General features: G+C 42.7%; 1 protein-coding gene across 1 annotated transcript in view; it reads right to left on the reverse strand.

Annotated features, from left to right (window-relative positions):
* Positions 1–2380: 2380 nt before the first annotated feature.
* Positions 2381–16442, reverse strand: part of LOC311228968 (pleckstrin homology domain-containing family G member 3-like) — a 121841-nt gene continuing 107779 nt past the window's right edge. The window contains exons 17-20 of the mRNA XM_084314938.1: positions 15204–15566; positions 11640–11744; positions 8928–10422; positions 2381–6292 (exon numbers count right to left, since the gene is read on the reverse strand). Of these exons, the coding sequence (XP_084171064.1) occupies positions 5406–6292; positions 8928–10422; positions 11640–11744; positions 15204–15566 (2850 nt within the window). The 3' untranslated portion in view covers positions 2381–5405. The remainder of the gene's footprint in view (positions 6293–8927; positions 10423–11639; positions 11745–15203; positions 15567–16442) is intronic.

A 16442-nucleotide genomic window follows, 5' to 3' on the forward strand; every position in this document is an offset into this window, starting at 1 on the left:
AAAACGAAGGTTCGAACGTCCGTTCGAAAAACCCTGACAAAGTTCAAATCCCAAAAACAGGCTTCGGGGACAGCCTTAGTCCGCCATATTGGATTTTTCTTTTGGTAAAGCCCTGCTCCTCCTATACCGTTCACCCGATTCTCTTGTGTGTCGTCTGGGAAGCAACATTACGTCATTTATTATTTACAGAGTTTAAATGCCAAACCATCTGACCACCAGATCCAAGTGAATTTCAGATTACCCCGAAGTGATGTTACTTGTAAACGCTTTGTCTGATTTGCACCAAACTTGACAAATACTGTATGATTATAATTGAAATGTGTTGTCCCTTTGTGTAGGCATTTTTTTTGCCCTTCTATCTTTATTACTGTACATACATGTGATTAGGACCACCCATTTTAAAAATCCACATACAGCATGTTCTTCCTGTGATCCAAGACAGTTCAGTCAGTATTTGTGAACACGCGCCACTTTCTCCAAAAGCAATCAGAGAGAGAATCCAATTGGTGATGTCATTGGGATGTAAAATCTAGGGCTGCTACATTGATGAATGAATTTTCTGTGAAAGGCACTCATCCAAGACAGGCCCAGGCTACGGGTAAAACATAATTACTTCCATTTGCTAGCTAGTAGCAACTGTATAGTGCTCTGAGTAACAAGTGCATTATCACAATGTAGAATGTGCTCTTTTCCTCCCGGAAAACCATTTTGAAAAGAAAAACCCCCATCTCTTTCACATGCAGCAGCAAGAGAGCCATTAGTGCAGGGCATCTCTAATCTCCCTTGAAAGCACCACTGCCTATCCTCTGATTAAAGGGAAACTATGCCCATTTTCAGAATTCATACATGTTATTCCAATGGTCCGACAGTCCAAAGATATTAGTGAATACGCTCAACTCTCCCAAATCCAAAAACTAGAGTGCGTGTATGTTATACTCAAACGTGTGAGGTCATCAAGTAAAAAGTCTGGAGCTTCTTGAATTGGGAAAGAGGGTAGAGAGATGACAGCACCCATGGGGAATGTTCCGAGTATACGTGTACATTTTCCATCTCAAATCTGAGAACACTACAATAGAATAAAGGTCATTTTATGGTTCCATGAACTCATGTCATCCATTCATCGTCATCGTCAGTGATGAAATCACACTGATGAATCAGTATTGATTCTCTGGTTTCTGGCTTTAGGAGAGTGTAGCTCAATATTTATTGAACTTTCCTAGACCGTGGAAATAACATATTGGAATTTGTAAATGTGGTCATTGTTCCCCTTTGAAGCATTGTGCTGCTCTTAAACTCCAGGGGGCATACTGAATGTACGACAGCTTTCATTCACAGGGTTACCACTCAAAACCGGTTAACTGTATTTCTCCTGACTTTCCTTATTTTCCCCCAATGGATCCTCAATTCAGATCAATAGTACCGGCAACAATAGGTGTCCTTGAAATACTACCTTTGTGGAATATCTTTGTGGAGTCTCTCATGGCCAGTACAGAGAAACACAAAGGGAATTTCTATCAGGCCATCAGGATGCTCTATGCAGGGCCATAGAAACTGTGGATGTTGTGTGCAGTGAATGTAGAATGGATGAGTTATAGTATTGCACAGTCTATGCAACACTAACTCATCCATTCTACATTCACTGTACACAACATCCACGTCACTTTAAACATTCACCTTTAACATTCACTTTAGACCCTTTTTAACACTACACCATATTGTATCTATTTATTACTAAAATATTTGCTCTACCTCATTTTTGCATTTTGTACATTTTAGTTTTGTATACTTTGTATAGTGTCTCAGGGGGCTCATACAGAACCAAGCATTCCACTATAATGTACATACACCTTAGTGACAAATAAACCAAAACCTGAAACTTGATATATAATAATAATAATAATAATAATAATAATAACAATAACAATAACAATAATAATAATAATAATAATAACAATAATAATAATAATAATAATAATAATAATAATAAATGACATTTATATAGCACTTTTCTCAGACTCAAAGCGCTTTACAACATAGGGTTAGGGAAATTGCCTCCTTCACCACCCCTGGTAGCACCCAACCTTGGGCTACGCAGAAGGCTCAATGGCTGCCATACACACTGGCACCAGGCACACATCACACTACACAATGGCTGAACGGCTCAGGAGACAGGGATTGATATCAACCAATTAAGGGGAAGGGATGATTAGGTGGCCTTGATGTCAGAGACCTGATTGGGAATTTGGCCAGGAACGTCGGGGAACCCCCTACTCTTTACAATAGGCGTCCTGGGTTCTTTAATGACCGAATTCAGTCATATATAACATATATAATATAATTACCCATTTACAGACACACACAATAATCCTCTGGACAGGCGAGCCATGGAGTTGCTTTAATATGGAATGTACGCCTCTGCTAGGCAGTGTAAACATTTCTGTACAGCACACCTCTCGATACCACACATACAATCACAGTTATAATAAAGACAAGACAATTCATGAAATTTACATCAGCACAATAAATAAGAGGTACATAAACATAAAGAGTCAGTCCGAGGAACGAGCCACAGAACTGCAAACCATTATAAGATAACCATCATTAGCGACGGCCGACTTCCTCTGACTACCATCTCTCTGCAGTCGTACTAGATGAAGAGCAGGCCGCATCCCAAATCGACCCCTACACACTTGTCGAGATCAGCGGAGGCGTATAGGTACGAACAGTATGGTGGAGATTATAATCAGTAGGGAAGTTCACACAGTTAGGGCCACTGATGCACAAAGTGCACCACAGATCACGTACACTGTACGTCGAACTTAAAAGAATGTTAAGCTACAGTCCCCAGATTTTCCCATGAACACATTTTATAACGAGTAGATTCTATCGTGACTTGGCGAGAAGTATTTACAAGGTTGACAAGAACCGAGCCACAGGAGAGGTATAGAGAAGATATGAGAAAGGGACCGCTTTGGTCACTCCACGCTGACTTAGTGGTTAGTCCGTGTGCCGTAAAGATCTAGTGCTAACCCCCGGAGAGCTATAGGAGAAGATATGGGCTACATGTGGTTGGTGGAAGCAAAGCATGATGAAAAAACAAAACAATAATAATAATTAAAAAAACTAAGAAAAAACAGAATGAAACCCGTGGGTGGTGGTATGTTCAGGAGAATGGTTCTGATTTGCTTAAACCTTTCACTACCACACTACAGAAGGTTAACCTTTCCCTACCACACTACAGAAGGTTAACCTTTCCCTACCACACTACAGACGGTTACCGACATCAATGATATAAAAATTAATTTTAAGCACAGTAGACCACAGAGCAGGTTCGCCATGAAGAACATGTTGTTATGGTTTCTAAACAGGTTCAGCCACTTGGAACCAAACATTAAGAATTAATGGGAGTTCAAGCTCAACCTACAGTAGCTGCTTATCTTTTATATTCCACTCCCTGAACCCCCAACCAACACCAACAGATTAAACCAAATTAAAGGGGCAGTTCACCCAAAAGGTCGTTTTGGTGTCATTAGCTTAGTTTTGGAGATATCAGTCGTCACTCCAATACAATGGAGCTGAATGCACCAAAGGATTCTCTTTCCAGAAATCATGATCCGGAAAATACATTGTTGTGAGCAGTTTCATGTAGGAACTATAAAAAAAAAAAAAAAAAAAAGTATAAGAATACAAATACAAAAAGGGAAATGTGTTTTTTGGAATTCTTGGTTAACTGCCCCTTTAACACATTAATTGCCAAAAACGAGAATTCTCGTTTCTGTGCCCCAACCGTTCAGTGCCATAAACGAAGATTCTTGTTTCTGGGTTGTTTTTCCTTTTTTTTTCAAGCTATGTTTTGCCTGGAAAATGCATAGTGGGAATCCGAAGGTGCAGTACCGGCCGCATCCTACCAGGCGGCGGTATCGAGCACCATTTCTAACATTGTATCTTGGGCTTGGACCCCAGGTCTCGGATTTCATTTTTTCTTATCGGGGAGGAGCACAGTTCTGCCGGTTACATCGAAGCCTGTCAACTATGCCCGATCCGTATGTTATGGTAGTTTATAACGTCGAGCAAATGGGGATTGGATCTACCAGATGGCGATCAAGAAATTGGAATATTATTTTTGGATTACTCCCGGCCAAAGGTAAGGGCGATTTGACGTCAATTCTAGCTTGATCCTGCAATGCTTTCATAGCGATCGGGCTGATAACCGTGTTTAGTGTTCAATGCGAATGCCGTTACTGATGATCGAATAATCAGAAACGACCCCCCCCCCCCTTTCATGCATTCATGATGGAACATAATACCTATAATGTGGATTTGAATCCGGAACAATAGCGGGTTCAGGCGAGGACCGCTAGCGTCTACAATGTAATCAACGTGTAGGGCTATAACCCAGCATTTCATGAATTACGCCAGACAGCTCTAAAACCATACTTATATTCACCACGGAATAACACGGGAACGTATGGATGGAAAATTTATTTATTTTTTGCATCTTGACCGGAAGAAACCCAGTGTCAAATGACTATAGTACTGTATCCATAGCTATAATATAGAATATGGTTATAGCTCTAAAAACAAGGTGACCGATTTAATGGGTGGCATGAGGCAATAACTTCTCGGAAGAGGCGTGGCACTGGAAGTGTTAAGCATCATAGTCTATGTTGCATTTCCAACATATCACACAGGAAAAGGTGTAAATACAGCCAATGAAGTCATGTTCTTACAGTGAAGACTCAATCCCTTAGTATAGTGATCAGAATTTCCCTAAAAGCTTTTGTTATCAAGCGATATCGTGTTTCTCCCGAATGAACAGGACGTGGCAGTTTGCCATAGTGCTGCCTCAATCCCCATTCTCACGCCAGTCCCCAGGCGAGGGACTTTCACCTGCTCAAATCAATTAAATCGTGCAACACAATTGCCACATAATGCAAATGTACAACCTATACAAAAAGAATGCTTTAAACAAATGAATCAAATCACTCAGAAGAAATGTTCTTGAGTTCTGTACAAAGTTATTTACACATTTCTATACAGTAATCTACATCGCCATGGCCATTCATTCCTTTTGCTTCAGAGAAGAGCAGACAGGCCCACATTCGGCCTAAACGAACTAAGCACATTGTGACATGACCGTTCTTTTTTTAACTTGACAACCAAACCTAAAAGAGAGAGTCGTGACACAGGTCCAACAGATGCAGTGTTTGCTCATCATAAGACGTCTGTGGTGCTACGCTGTTAACCCACACGAGCAAAACATTCCGCCGCTTCACTCTCAGTTTCGCCTTCTCGTTTTGGCCTCTCCAAGAATCTCGTGTTCTAATCATTGTAATCAAGAGTTTTTTTTTTTTTTTTTTTTTTTTACAAAGACGTCCGTGAAATATTTCACAGGGACTGATATTTCACCTCAACTTCTGGAATTTTTCTCTCAGGTTTTTCACGTTGCTCTGCTGACTAGCGTCGGCCTTTTTGCTAGAGTTTGTGTTTGTTTTCGGGGCCCCGTCAGGCTGCTGGTCGGAAGACGCCGTGCCCTTATCGAGCTCTTTGCCCGTTCCGCCCGAGAGAACTGCCTCCGTTCTGGCCCCAGCTTCCTCCCTTTGCTTATACTCATCCGACTCCTGATAAGCCCGGCAGCGGTCGATGACGGCCATGATGGAGATCTTATCTCTGCTGGTCGGAGAACGGATCTGGACATAGTTATCGTCTTCCTCTCCGGCCTCCTCGGTCACTCCTGCGCGTTCCGCCGCGGACTGCGGAAGCTTCTCCACAACGACTATCTTCCGACCGGCGTCGCTCGGTAGAGAGGCCTCCGCCGAGATATAGTAATCGCCGTCATTGGGGACGTCGTCCCGGCGAATACCCCACAGGGATCTGGCCCTGCGAAGCCTCGCGCGCCGCTCTTCGAGTAGTACCGAGTCTCTGGCGAGATGAGGCCTGTATGACGGAACCTCAACGGAGCCGTGAGACAAGACGAAGCTGGAGGAGCAACTGGAGCGCCTCTTGGGACAACTGTCCAACATTCTCTCGGGGACGGAAAGGCTTCGTGCCACCGGCGGCAGGACGTACTTGGAGCGTAGCTCGCGCACGTCCGGCCAGTTGAAGCCGTGGCCGGGAGACGGGCTGAGGGGACACTTGGAGCGCGCGCGGCTTGGGGAGGGAACCCGGGGACTGGCCAGAGGACTGGCGGCGCTGCGAGCGGGACTCGGGGACCTGACCCGCTCTACGGGGCTCAGCTGTGTGGTCGTCGTGGTGACTTCATCGCAAGAGACCAGCGCCAAGTTGGGTTTACCTGCGAACATAAACATCATACGTTTTAATGCCAGCAGCAAACCACTTCAAATGTACCACTGTGTGAAAAAGCTTAAATCTGCACTATGAGCTTTAAGCTACTATCGGCGCCCTGTGGCCATGGGAGGTAACTGCACTGTATAGGAGAACATGGCAACAAAGAAGACATTCAAGCATGGTAACTTTAAGGCACTGTTTTACATTTGTGTCGTTTACATTTCATGCTCCAGAAATGAGAGTGTAGCCTTTAACGGATTCGCGCCCCGACCACAAGCGATGCATTACTGTTTTCTCTTGTTCAGCCCAACTCATCCTAACGTGATTTTAGGGCTGTCGATCAATTAAAAGATTTAATCACATGATTGTCCAGAGTTACTTGTGAATGATCAATCGCAAAAAAAATTTATCTGTTCAAAATGTACCTTAAAGCAGCTACAAGGAGACTTTTTAACTAAATATATCCTTGTCGTATCGGTTGTGATACCTTCGTATAGACCTTTTCTAACTTGACAACATAAACATTCTAAATAGGCCCCTTTGTGTTTCCTGTTACAATGTTTGTTAATACAGTCGCTGACAGGAAATAAACAGATACAAAGCTGTTCCTGTGTGGAACCCTTTGCTGTAGTCTAATACATCACTCCTGGGTTTACTTTGTTACTGAACCCTTTGCTGTAGTCGAATACATCACTCCTGGGTTTACTTTGGTACTGTGTGGAACCCTTTGCTGTAGACTAATACATCACTCCTGGGTTTACTTTGGTCCTGAAGCCTTTGCTGTAGACTAATACATTACCCCTGGGTTTACTTTGGTACTGAACCCTTTGCTGTAGACTAATACATCACTCCTGGGTTTACTTTGGTACTGAACCCTTTGCTGTAGACTAATACATTACCCCTGGGTTTACTTTGGTACTGAACCCTTTGCTGTAGACTAATACATTACCCCTGGGTTTACTTTGGTACTGAACCCTTTGCTGTAGTCCAGTGTTTCCAAACTTTTTTTTATTGGGTCGCCAATTAAAAAAAAGAAACTTATTTGTTTAGCTGTAGATGTGTTGATTCAGTTTGGCACCACATATTTATGTGAATCTGGGTTTTCTATTCTAGCATACCTGAAAAACAAATACAGAAACAGACTAAATGCTCAGCATGACCTCAGAATAGCACTTTCAAAAAACAAGCCCAGAATAGATCTGCTGGGTGAAAACTTCAACCAGCCACATACCTCTCATTAGATTTCATTGTGTCATAGATGAAATATTATACCCCTTCTAGCATGTCAGGTCAGTAGAATTGTTAAATAAGTCATTACAAATTAATCAGAATGTTGCTCAATGTTGGCGTTTAAGGTTGAGGGACGGAGGGAGGGGGTAAGAAATGGAGAGTTGAAAAAGGGGTGAGAAATAGAAAGGGGAGTAGAACATGTTTGTTTTTAAAAGTGTTACAAAATTGTATGTAAAATATGTTATGCGGTGGTGAGCAACTTAACATTACACTCTGATTATTGCTGTGATGTACTTTTATAATTAAATAAATACATTTCATATACATTTGAAATTCATGGTTTGTTGTGTTCTTTATCAGTAGTTTATAATTGTTTTTTAATTTTTTATTATTATCTTTTCCCCCCTTCTTTTTCCGTTTTTTCTCCCATCCCAATGTTAGTTGTCATGCCAATTCCCAATCCCCTTCCTGGTTGTTGCGCACTCTACCCCCTACGTCAGTCCGGGAGGGCGGAGACTATCACATGCTTCCTCCGACACATGTGTACCCAGCCCACTGCTGGGTACACAGCCCACCTGGCAGCGCGGACTCTCACTGGGAGAGTGTAACGTGTGGAAGGTCACACTACCTCTCCTAGATCCTTCCCTTGCTGTGCAGGCGCCCCGACCGAACTGTAGGAAGTCGCTGTTTACAACGACCAGGTCCCACCCTCGCCGGGTTTCCCACCCGCTAACACTGCCAATTGTGTTAGTATGGACGGTCGGCCAAGCCGGAGGCACCACAGCCGGATTCGATCCCACAATTCATGATGTATTTTTGTAAGTTTGGGTCTCGGGGAAACACCAAATTTCTCTTTTGGGTCTCGAGCTGAAAAAGTTTGGGAACCCCTGCTGTAGTCTAATACATCACTCCTGGGTTTACTTTGGTAACTGTGTGGAACCTTTTGCTGTGTAGACTAATACATCACTCCTGGGGTGTGAATGGAGTGCTTTTGTGACTGTTTTTGCTTTTTGCTTCTTCTTTTTTTGTGACTGCTTTTGTGGAGTGCTTTTATTTCCATTTACTGTCATACAACACTAAGAACTAACTAGGGAACTAACGCTAAGAATTAACACTACATTTATATTTACTGTAAATATATATTTATCCACATCTCTCTGAATATACTGTACCTGCATATAATACTTTTTACATAGGCTGTCCCCGACTAAGGATTTGGATAGTCGACTATGATTGGCCAAAATTTGCCGTTAGTCGACTATTAGTCGACTAAAAATACTATATCTAATCTGTATATAACAATTAACTAAGCTTTTTTTTTTTTTTTTTTTTTTTTTAATGCTAGCACTCAGTAATATCAAGCTTATTGATATAAAAGATACAAAATGCTAAGCAAAGCATAATTGTACCTGAGCTCTCCTTTTCCTCAATCAAACAAGGCAGGGTCTTTCCATCTTGGTTCCGTTGCCGGACCACTGGCTTGGTAGTTTTGATGCGTTGGCTGTACTGACGAGCCAGATGCAGCACTTTGTTCTTCGCCTTCTCTGCATCATCCTCTTCACTGGTTGGCTCCCCTTCTGCCTCAGCCCTAAGCTGAATGACCCTTGGAACAGGTGCCCTAAGAACCATGCGCTCATCCCCCGACACATTTAGGGTGTTCTTCAAACTCTCTTTTTTTACCCCGAAAACCTTGTGGGGAGAGGGGCTTGTGGATTCCTCTGTGATGGTGCTAAGGTAAGATTCTTCTAAAATGGTGAAAGATTCTCCATCGTTTTTTTCAGAGTTCTTGTTTGGGGTCTGATTCCTGCTAGGCAAACCTCGACTTGCCCCGCTGGACTCTCTCTCCATAGCCTGCCAGATCTTGATCATTTCAGACGAAGGTCTAAAGTCCTCGTCCTTAACGGACTGCTCTTGCATGCTCCGAGATCTGCCCTTCATGCGGTGAGCGCTGAGGCCTCGTTCTACATTGAAACCAGAATCACCCGACTCCTTAGTTTTCTCATTTGAGACCATGTGACCCGGAGTTTCTTTAGCTGGCACCGGCTCCGTCATGGAAGGGTCAGGAATGGAGGACGTGGTCAGGGCTGACGCATATGTTTGGACAGTTTCAGAGCAGTGGTTTCTCTCCGCTGCCGAAGCATTGTCGCTAGGGATGTTGTTGAAGCGGCTGACAGAGTTGCTGACGAGTCCAGTGGGGATGTAGGTCAGACTCTCCCGGCGTTTGAGGGAGAAGTTGGCGTCCTCGCTCTCTGCGATCTCGTAGTAACTCTTGATTTTGCCAATGAGCAACTGGTCCTGTTTCGAGAGGGTCGAGTCCCTCCTCCTCATGCTTCCCCTGTCGCTGTCGAAGATGGCGTCGTCTCGCTGAGACAACAGGGTGAAATCGGTCCCGTCGAAGTTTTCTTGAGGTTCGGAAGACGCGCCGGTCAGCCACTGGGACTTCTCGTTGGGTTCACCGCCGAGACTAAGAGTACTGCCAGTCCTGCTGGGCAGTCGTGGGGAAGAAAAGCCAAGAGAGGAGGGATCCTCCGTGGCTAGGCTGCCTCGCCTGGTACTGTTAGTAAAGTGCTGCGCGATCGCGCTGGCTTTGTCCAAGACGGAGGAGGGTAGAATGCTGTTAGCTTCACTCCCCTTTGATTCTGCCCCTTTCTCTTCGTCCTCTTCCGATCCGTCATCGGAGGATTCCCCACTGCTCAGGGTTTTGGAGTCCGACCCTGGAGAGGCAGGCGCTGGTTTGTCATTGCTGGGGCTCGCCATTTGACCTGCAGGTGCTTCCGCTTCGCGGGGAGGCATCGACGTCTTGAGGGTTGTGGCAGAAGAGCTATCTGGATCTGAGGTCGGTGCCGGTTCGATCCCTTCTGATGGCTCAGAGACTGTGTTCCTATGGAGCAGCTTGTCTTGTGTCTAGAGAGGAAGAAAAGAAAATAGAAGTAACTAGACGTTTTCTCAGGAGGTTATGCTGTGTGTATGCCAACATTGTCAGTCGTCCTGTGACATATCTTGACAAATACTGGCCAGATTGCCATGAAGCTGTGCACATACAGGATTCCAAGTGGAAGTTAAATTGTAAAGCGCTTTGGATAAAAGCGCTATATAAAAAAGCAGCCATTTACCATTTGGAAGTAACCCGTTGATTTTGGTGACCCTATGACGTTTGCTCAAGCGCCATCATAGGGGCAAATTATTCAAATGAGCGTATATCCTGACATGTTTGTCGTACAGTCACAAAATGTGCCGTTTAGATTCATGACCCCTAGAGGAAAACACCTATTGATTTAGGTGACTCCATGACATTTCCTCTTGAGCCACCATCAGGCCAAAAATACCTCACAGACACTTTGCTGTGAACGTGCATGAACCCTAGAGGGAGAAACATATTGATTTTTGTGACACTATAGGCAATTCTACCCAGTAGAATATTAAAGGAAAGGAAAGGAAACATTATTGTGGATTGTTAGGCCTTGGCAGAGGTCTGCATTGTACTGAGTGCATTTTTCTTACTGAAATAATTTGAGGAGGGAATCTGCAGAATACACTGCACTCGATTTCTCACACATAATTTATTTTATTAGAGATTGGAAAGAGGTCTGATAAAACGGGGGACGTTAATTTAAATATTTGCTTTAATAAAAACCCAGATGCAGGTTTTTAAAATTCCATTTCAGTCATTTCAATGTAGTGAGCATGCCACAGAGTCACATCGTCACAGCACAGCGGGGCAAAGATAATTGAGATTGAGAGCCATTGTAATTAGCTCTGCCACTATAGAGGTTTGGCAGGTAACGCCACAGCCATTTAACTCAAAGCAGGATTCGACTGTAAGTCAGGGGCGTTTGAAGGCATTATAATAGGGATTTCATTTGTCCTTCATCGGTTGGGACTGTTCAACGAAGACGCTGTCAAATTATTAATTAGTCTGAGCAGTCATTGCATATAAAAAGAAAGTTATTTTTTCAGAGGCAGTTCTGATTAAAACATTTTTTTTAAACATATGGTAGCCTACAGTATATCTGAAGAGGAAAATTATACAAAAAAAAATACAACAATCAGAATAGACTGAAATAAATAATGTCTGAACAAGTAGCTTACAGTATTGATGGAATATAGAGTATGATGTTTACCTCGTTGTGCTGGGGCTCATTCCCACAGAGTGCCCCCTGGCTGAGCAGCTGTCCGTTCTCTTGGTCACATCCATTCTCCTCAGGTATGCTATCCCCCTCTTCATCCTTCAGCAAGAATTGTATACAATATAACATTTTAAATAAGACTAGGACAGTCATTATCATTAGCATGATAACGTCAGGATGGCCTTTAGCTGTGTAGCATAATCATAAGCATAATCTAGAAACAAATAATAATAATAATAATAATAATAATAATAATAATAATAATAATAATAATAATAATAATAATAATTAATAATAATAATAATAATAATAATAAGTAAATAAATAATAATACATAAATAATAAATAAACCACAAATGAGTTGGTTATTATTCTTGGCAAATCTCCAGGATGTACAGTTAGCTCACATATCGTATACACCATTACTTTAAATACACAAGGGACAGTAATTGTCTGTGTTTGAGAATAAGGACAGTACTACATCGACAGCTGGATTAGCAGTAAAGCCTGAGCCATATAATGCTAAACGTCAGTATTAACATCCTACTCTGGGCAAACACATGTGCTAATCAGCAGGCGTTAACATGCTCGTTGAATATGGTAGCAGCATACGAAGGCAGCGGCAAACACTGTGTTTAGTTTAGTAACAGTAGACACACTCCAGACTGTCCGATGTAGTCTGACACAGAGACACAGAGTTGGTTCAGACACGATACTACAGAGGCTGTCGTAAAATACTAGCATGCATGCACTTTTAACTACAACTATGTCAGTAGTTAAAAGCAAACAATTATGCACAATAAAGATTATTATTAATATTATTATTATAATAATTATTACCTTTTCTTCTTTTTAGAAGTGGAACAAAGCAAAACAAATGGCAATGACATATCATTTAATGAGGTGTACTGTATTTATGAGCCATTTTAAAGCCATTTACTAAATAGGTCATTGGACACATAGGAGCCCTAACAGGACATTTTTGTTACATTATTGTTATCCTTACATGTTATGATTTTCTATGCCTTTTTTGCTTAACTCTGTATGTACACTCGACATGACTGTAAATGAGGGAAACCTCAGTTGCCTTTCGAGTTTAAATAAAGGTTTGAAATTAAATTAGACACATATTAACACATCCGGTGCCGTTAACGTAGAACTACGTTTCTGTCGCCCCGATCGCTGAGTGCCGGAAACGTAGATCTACGTTTTTCTCGCGGTATTTCTTTTATTCTTTTATGCCATTCATAATTCAGCGGGGCACCTTGTGCATGCTGTACTGAATGTGTCTGAGCTGGCAGACAGTCTTATACCGCCCTCTAACGCCTTCGGCCAGTATTGCACCCCGTTAGAAACGGGTTGGTTTCTTTTCTCTACCGAGCTGCGGCGTGGGGGCGGGTCCTAAACACTCCGGCAAAACACACGCTTGTAGGGATGGTTTTGACTACTGACCCTGCACGCCCGTGATCTAGTGTTGATTTCAGGAAGATCCGATAATCAGGCGAAAAATTACATCGTGTTTATTGAATTACACAAAAACGCAGTTTTCGCTTCTTTTCCCTGGAATGACTCAGAAGCACCCAAACTATATTCATATTCAAAACGGTATAAAAACGGAAATGTACGGATAAAAAAAGAATCTGTTTTTTGCACGATGACCAGAAGCAAGTCACTGAGACTCGACTGCGTTATTAGACCCATAGCTATACTATAAAATATAGGTTTAGCTCTACAAACTCTACAACTACGTTTACATGGGTTTAATGGACGGCAAGGAAGGGGTCACTTCCCGGAAGGGGCGTGGCACTCAATGTGTTAAAGGTGCTGTAAGTGATCATTTTGTTTACATGTTAAAATAGTGTTAAGTAGCTCTACACTCGGACAGCCATCACTGATATAATAGTGTCTGGTCAGTAACATGGGTCTCCCAGTCCCTCCGCTCTGCAGTAAACAGAAAATAAATGTTCTGGTATCCATTCCCACGCTATCCAATCAGGAGAGAGAACTGTCTTGACAAATATAAGAAAATAATCAACAACAAATATCTAGGGTTCTCTCTCCTGATTGGATAAAGTGCGGATACCAGAATATTTATGTTATGTTTACTGCAGAGTGGAGGGACTGGGAGACCCATGTTACTGACCAAACACTCTATATCAGTGATGGCTGTTGGAATGTAGAGCTATTTAACACTTATTTTAACGAAGAAAATCCTTTAATAATTAATAATAGATGTTATAGATTACAAGCACTTTAATTCATTTTCAACACATAGAATGATGTAATAACTACATAGCGAACAACATGGGTGGTGTTATTTGTATTTGTCGAACCAGGAAAATTGCTTGTATTTCTACCCGGATTTGGGCAAAACAGCAAGTACAGTTTGTGTGGTCTAGACTGGAAGCAATTAAGAGACTGTTTAAGTGACCTACTGTATCCACACATAGTGTCTGTGAAACATATTTGACTAAAGGAGACAGAATTAAATTCTAAAGGTCAGAGTGAATTCGCTTTTTGAGTTTAAATGTCATTCATAAATAGCTAATGCATTTCTAAGTTGTTAAGTTTATTACATCTTTATTGACTGAGTTAACCACAAACAACATTTTTAGTAATGTCTTAAGGTACTTCTTCATTCATTCATACATACATACCGGCAAATCCTCTACTAATGTTAAATGTCCTGTAAGGGCTTATATATGTCTAATTATCTATTTGGTAATTATGCCAGTGGAATGAATATGATTATCGAATAATACATATGGAGGATTTCTTCTTCTTGTCTTAAGCATTCACAAACGCAACTGGTGAGGCACTTGCAATCACCAAACATGCAAAGACAGTACAACCATACAGCTAGCCAGACAGCCATACTGGCAGTTATAGGGTGTACAACCATACATCTAGCCAAACAGCCATACTGGTAGTTATAGGCTGTACAACCATAAATCTAGTCAAACAGCCAAACTGGTAGTTATAGAGTGTACAACCATAAATCTAGTCAAACAGCCAAACTGGTAGTTATAGAGTGTACAACCATAAATCTAGTCAAACAGCCATACTGGTAGTTATAGACTGTACAACCATAAATCTAGTCAAACAGCCATACTGGTAGTTATAGGCTGTACAACCATAAATCGAGCCAAACAGCCAAACTGGTAGTTATAGAGTGTACAACCATAAATCGAGCCAAACAGCCAAACTGGTAGTTATAGAGTGTACAACCATAAATCTAGTCAAACAGCCATACTGGTAGTTCTAGGCTGTTTTGGCGTACGCAGCTCATGCATCAAACAAACGGAAAAGCATCACAGTTAATTAAGAGATGGCCTTTCTGCAACGTGGCAATTTCTTTCTTACAGGTCAGTTACGACCGAGAGATGAAAACAGCGCTGTATGTCATCCGCGACTTTAGTAGGGTTATGAAGCTGGTCTACGTCAGACCGCTGGCCAAGCCACATGACGAAAGGTGACGGCGGAGGCGGCGGTGGTGGTGGTGGTGTGTGAGAAACAAGGGGGGGGGAAAGGAAACCCGATGCTGGCAGAGAGCCTCACCGTTGTGACCCCCATGGTAAGCAAAGCCCTGGCTCTATAGTGCCAGCAGGAGATGGCAGCCAGCATGTAGCTGGCAAAGTCGGCTACCTGGTCGCCCTCCATCACAATATCGTCCGAGTCACTGTCTTCCCCCAGGGACAGGCTGCCCTTTTGGGACAGTGGCAACCCCGCGGTCCCCGCCTCCTCCTCGTTAGCGCCGGTGCACAGGCGCGCGAAAGAGTTCTTCCTGCTACCTAGGTCTTCCTCGTCCTCGTCCTCCAAGCTAGGCCTTTCAGCGTCAGACTCGCCCAGGCTGGAGCCTAGGGTGCTGACGCTAGCGGCGGCCTGCAGGGTGCGGGACAGCGCCCACTCGCTGTCTGCGTGCTGTAGTGCGGGGGGGGGGGGGGGGGGGGGTCACACAGATTCCGTTTTTTTTTTTATATGAATTGTTTTTAACACGTCATTTCGACCATGTGTTCTAAACAGCCGGGGGAGAGAGAGCCTACACTAGGGTTGGGGTTCGAAAGCATTTTTTTTTTTATCAAATCGGAATCCAGTATCAAATCTTTTTAGGTAATTAGTTAAAAAATTATATTTCCTTCTTATAGGTTTCTTATAAGACTATCACTTTTATCGCACTTAGTGCAAAAGAAAATATTCGTTCAGCAATGTCATAAGTGTAAGGAGCATAGTTAACGTTATTACATCATCACTTGCGGATGACAGTTGTGTAAATGAGAGGGGAAACGAGATTTGAAGATTTGTGAGACTCGGGAGCTTAATTAAGGAAGAATCTGTAACGCCGTCAAACAGCGACCTCTAGGCAAAAGAGCCCTGCTTGGTATTGCGCTTTGTGTTTTAGACGTGTGGGTTGGAGTTTAGTAACTTATTATCGCCCGGCGAGGTGTGCCCAGCAGCAGCAACCCCTCTCCCCTACTCCCACTGAAATCCAACACATCGGACAAAAACAAAAACTGTAAACAAAGCGCAGTACCATGTTGTCTATTTTTTGCCTAGAGGTCGCTGTTTGGCGACATTACAGATTCTACCTTTAACAAATTTTTACCAACTTGGAACAAGTTTAAAAAACGGAACCGACTAACAGAACCCAACCCTAGCCTACACTATTTAAAAAAGGAGGACTCTTCACTATCGTGATTTTGCGCACGATATGGACTAGGGAACTGGGGGAAAAGCAACTTATTACATTTTGAGAGGAGTATTACAAGGACAGCTACAGAAGGATCACACTACAGCCAC

Source organism: Notolepis coatsorum (assembly GCF_963971535.1).
Source record: "Notolepis coatsorum genome assembly, chromosome: 5".
Lineage (NCBI taxonomy): Eukaryota > Metazoa > Chordata > Actinopteri > Aulopiformes > Paralepididae > Notolepis > Notolepis coatsorum.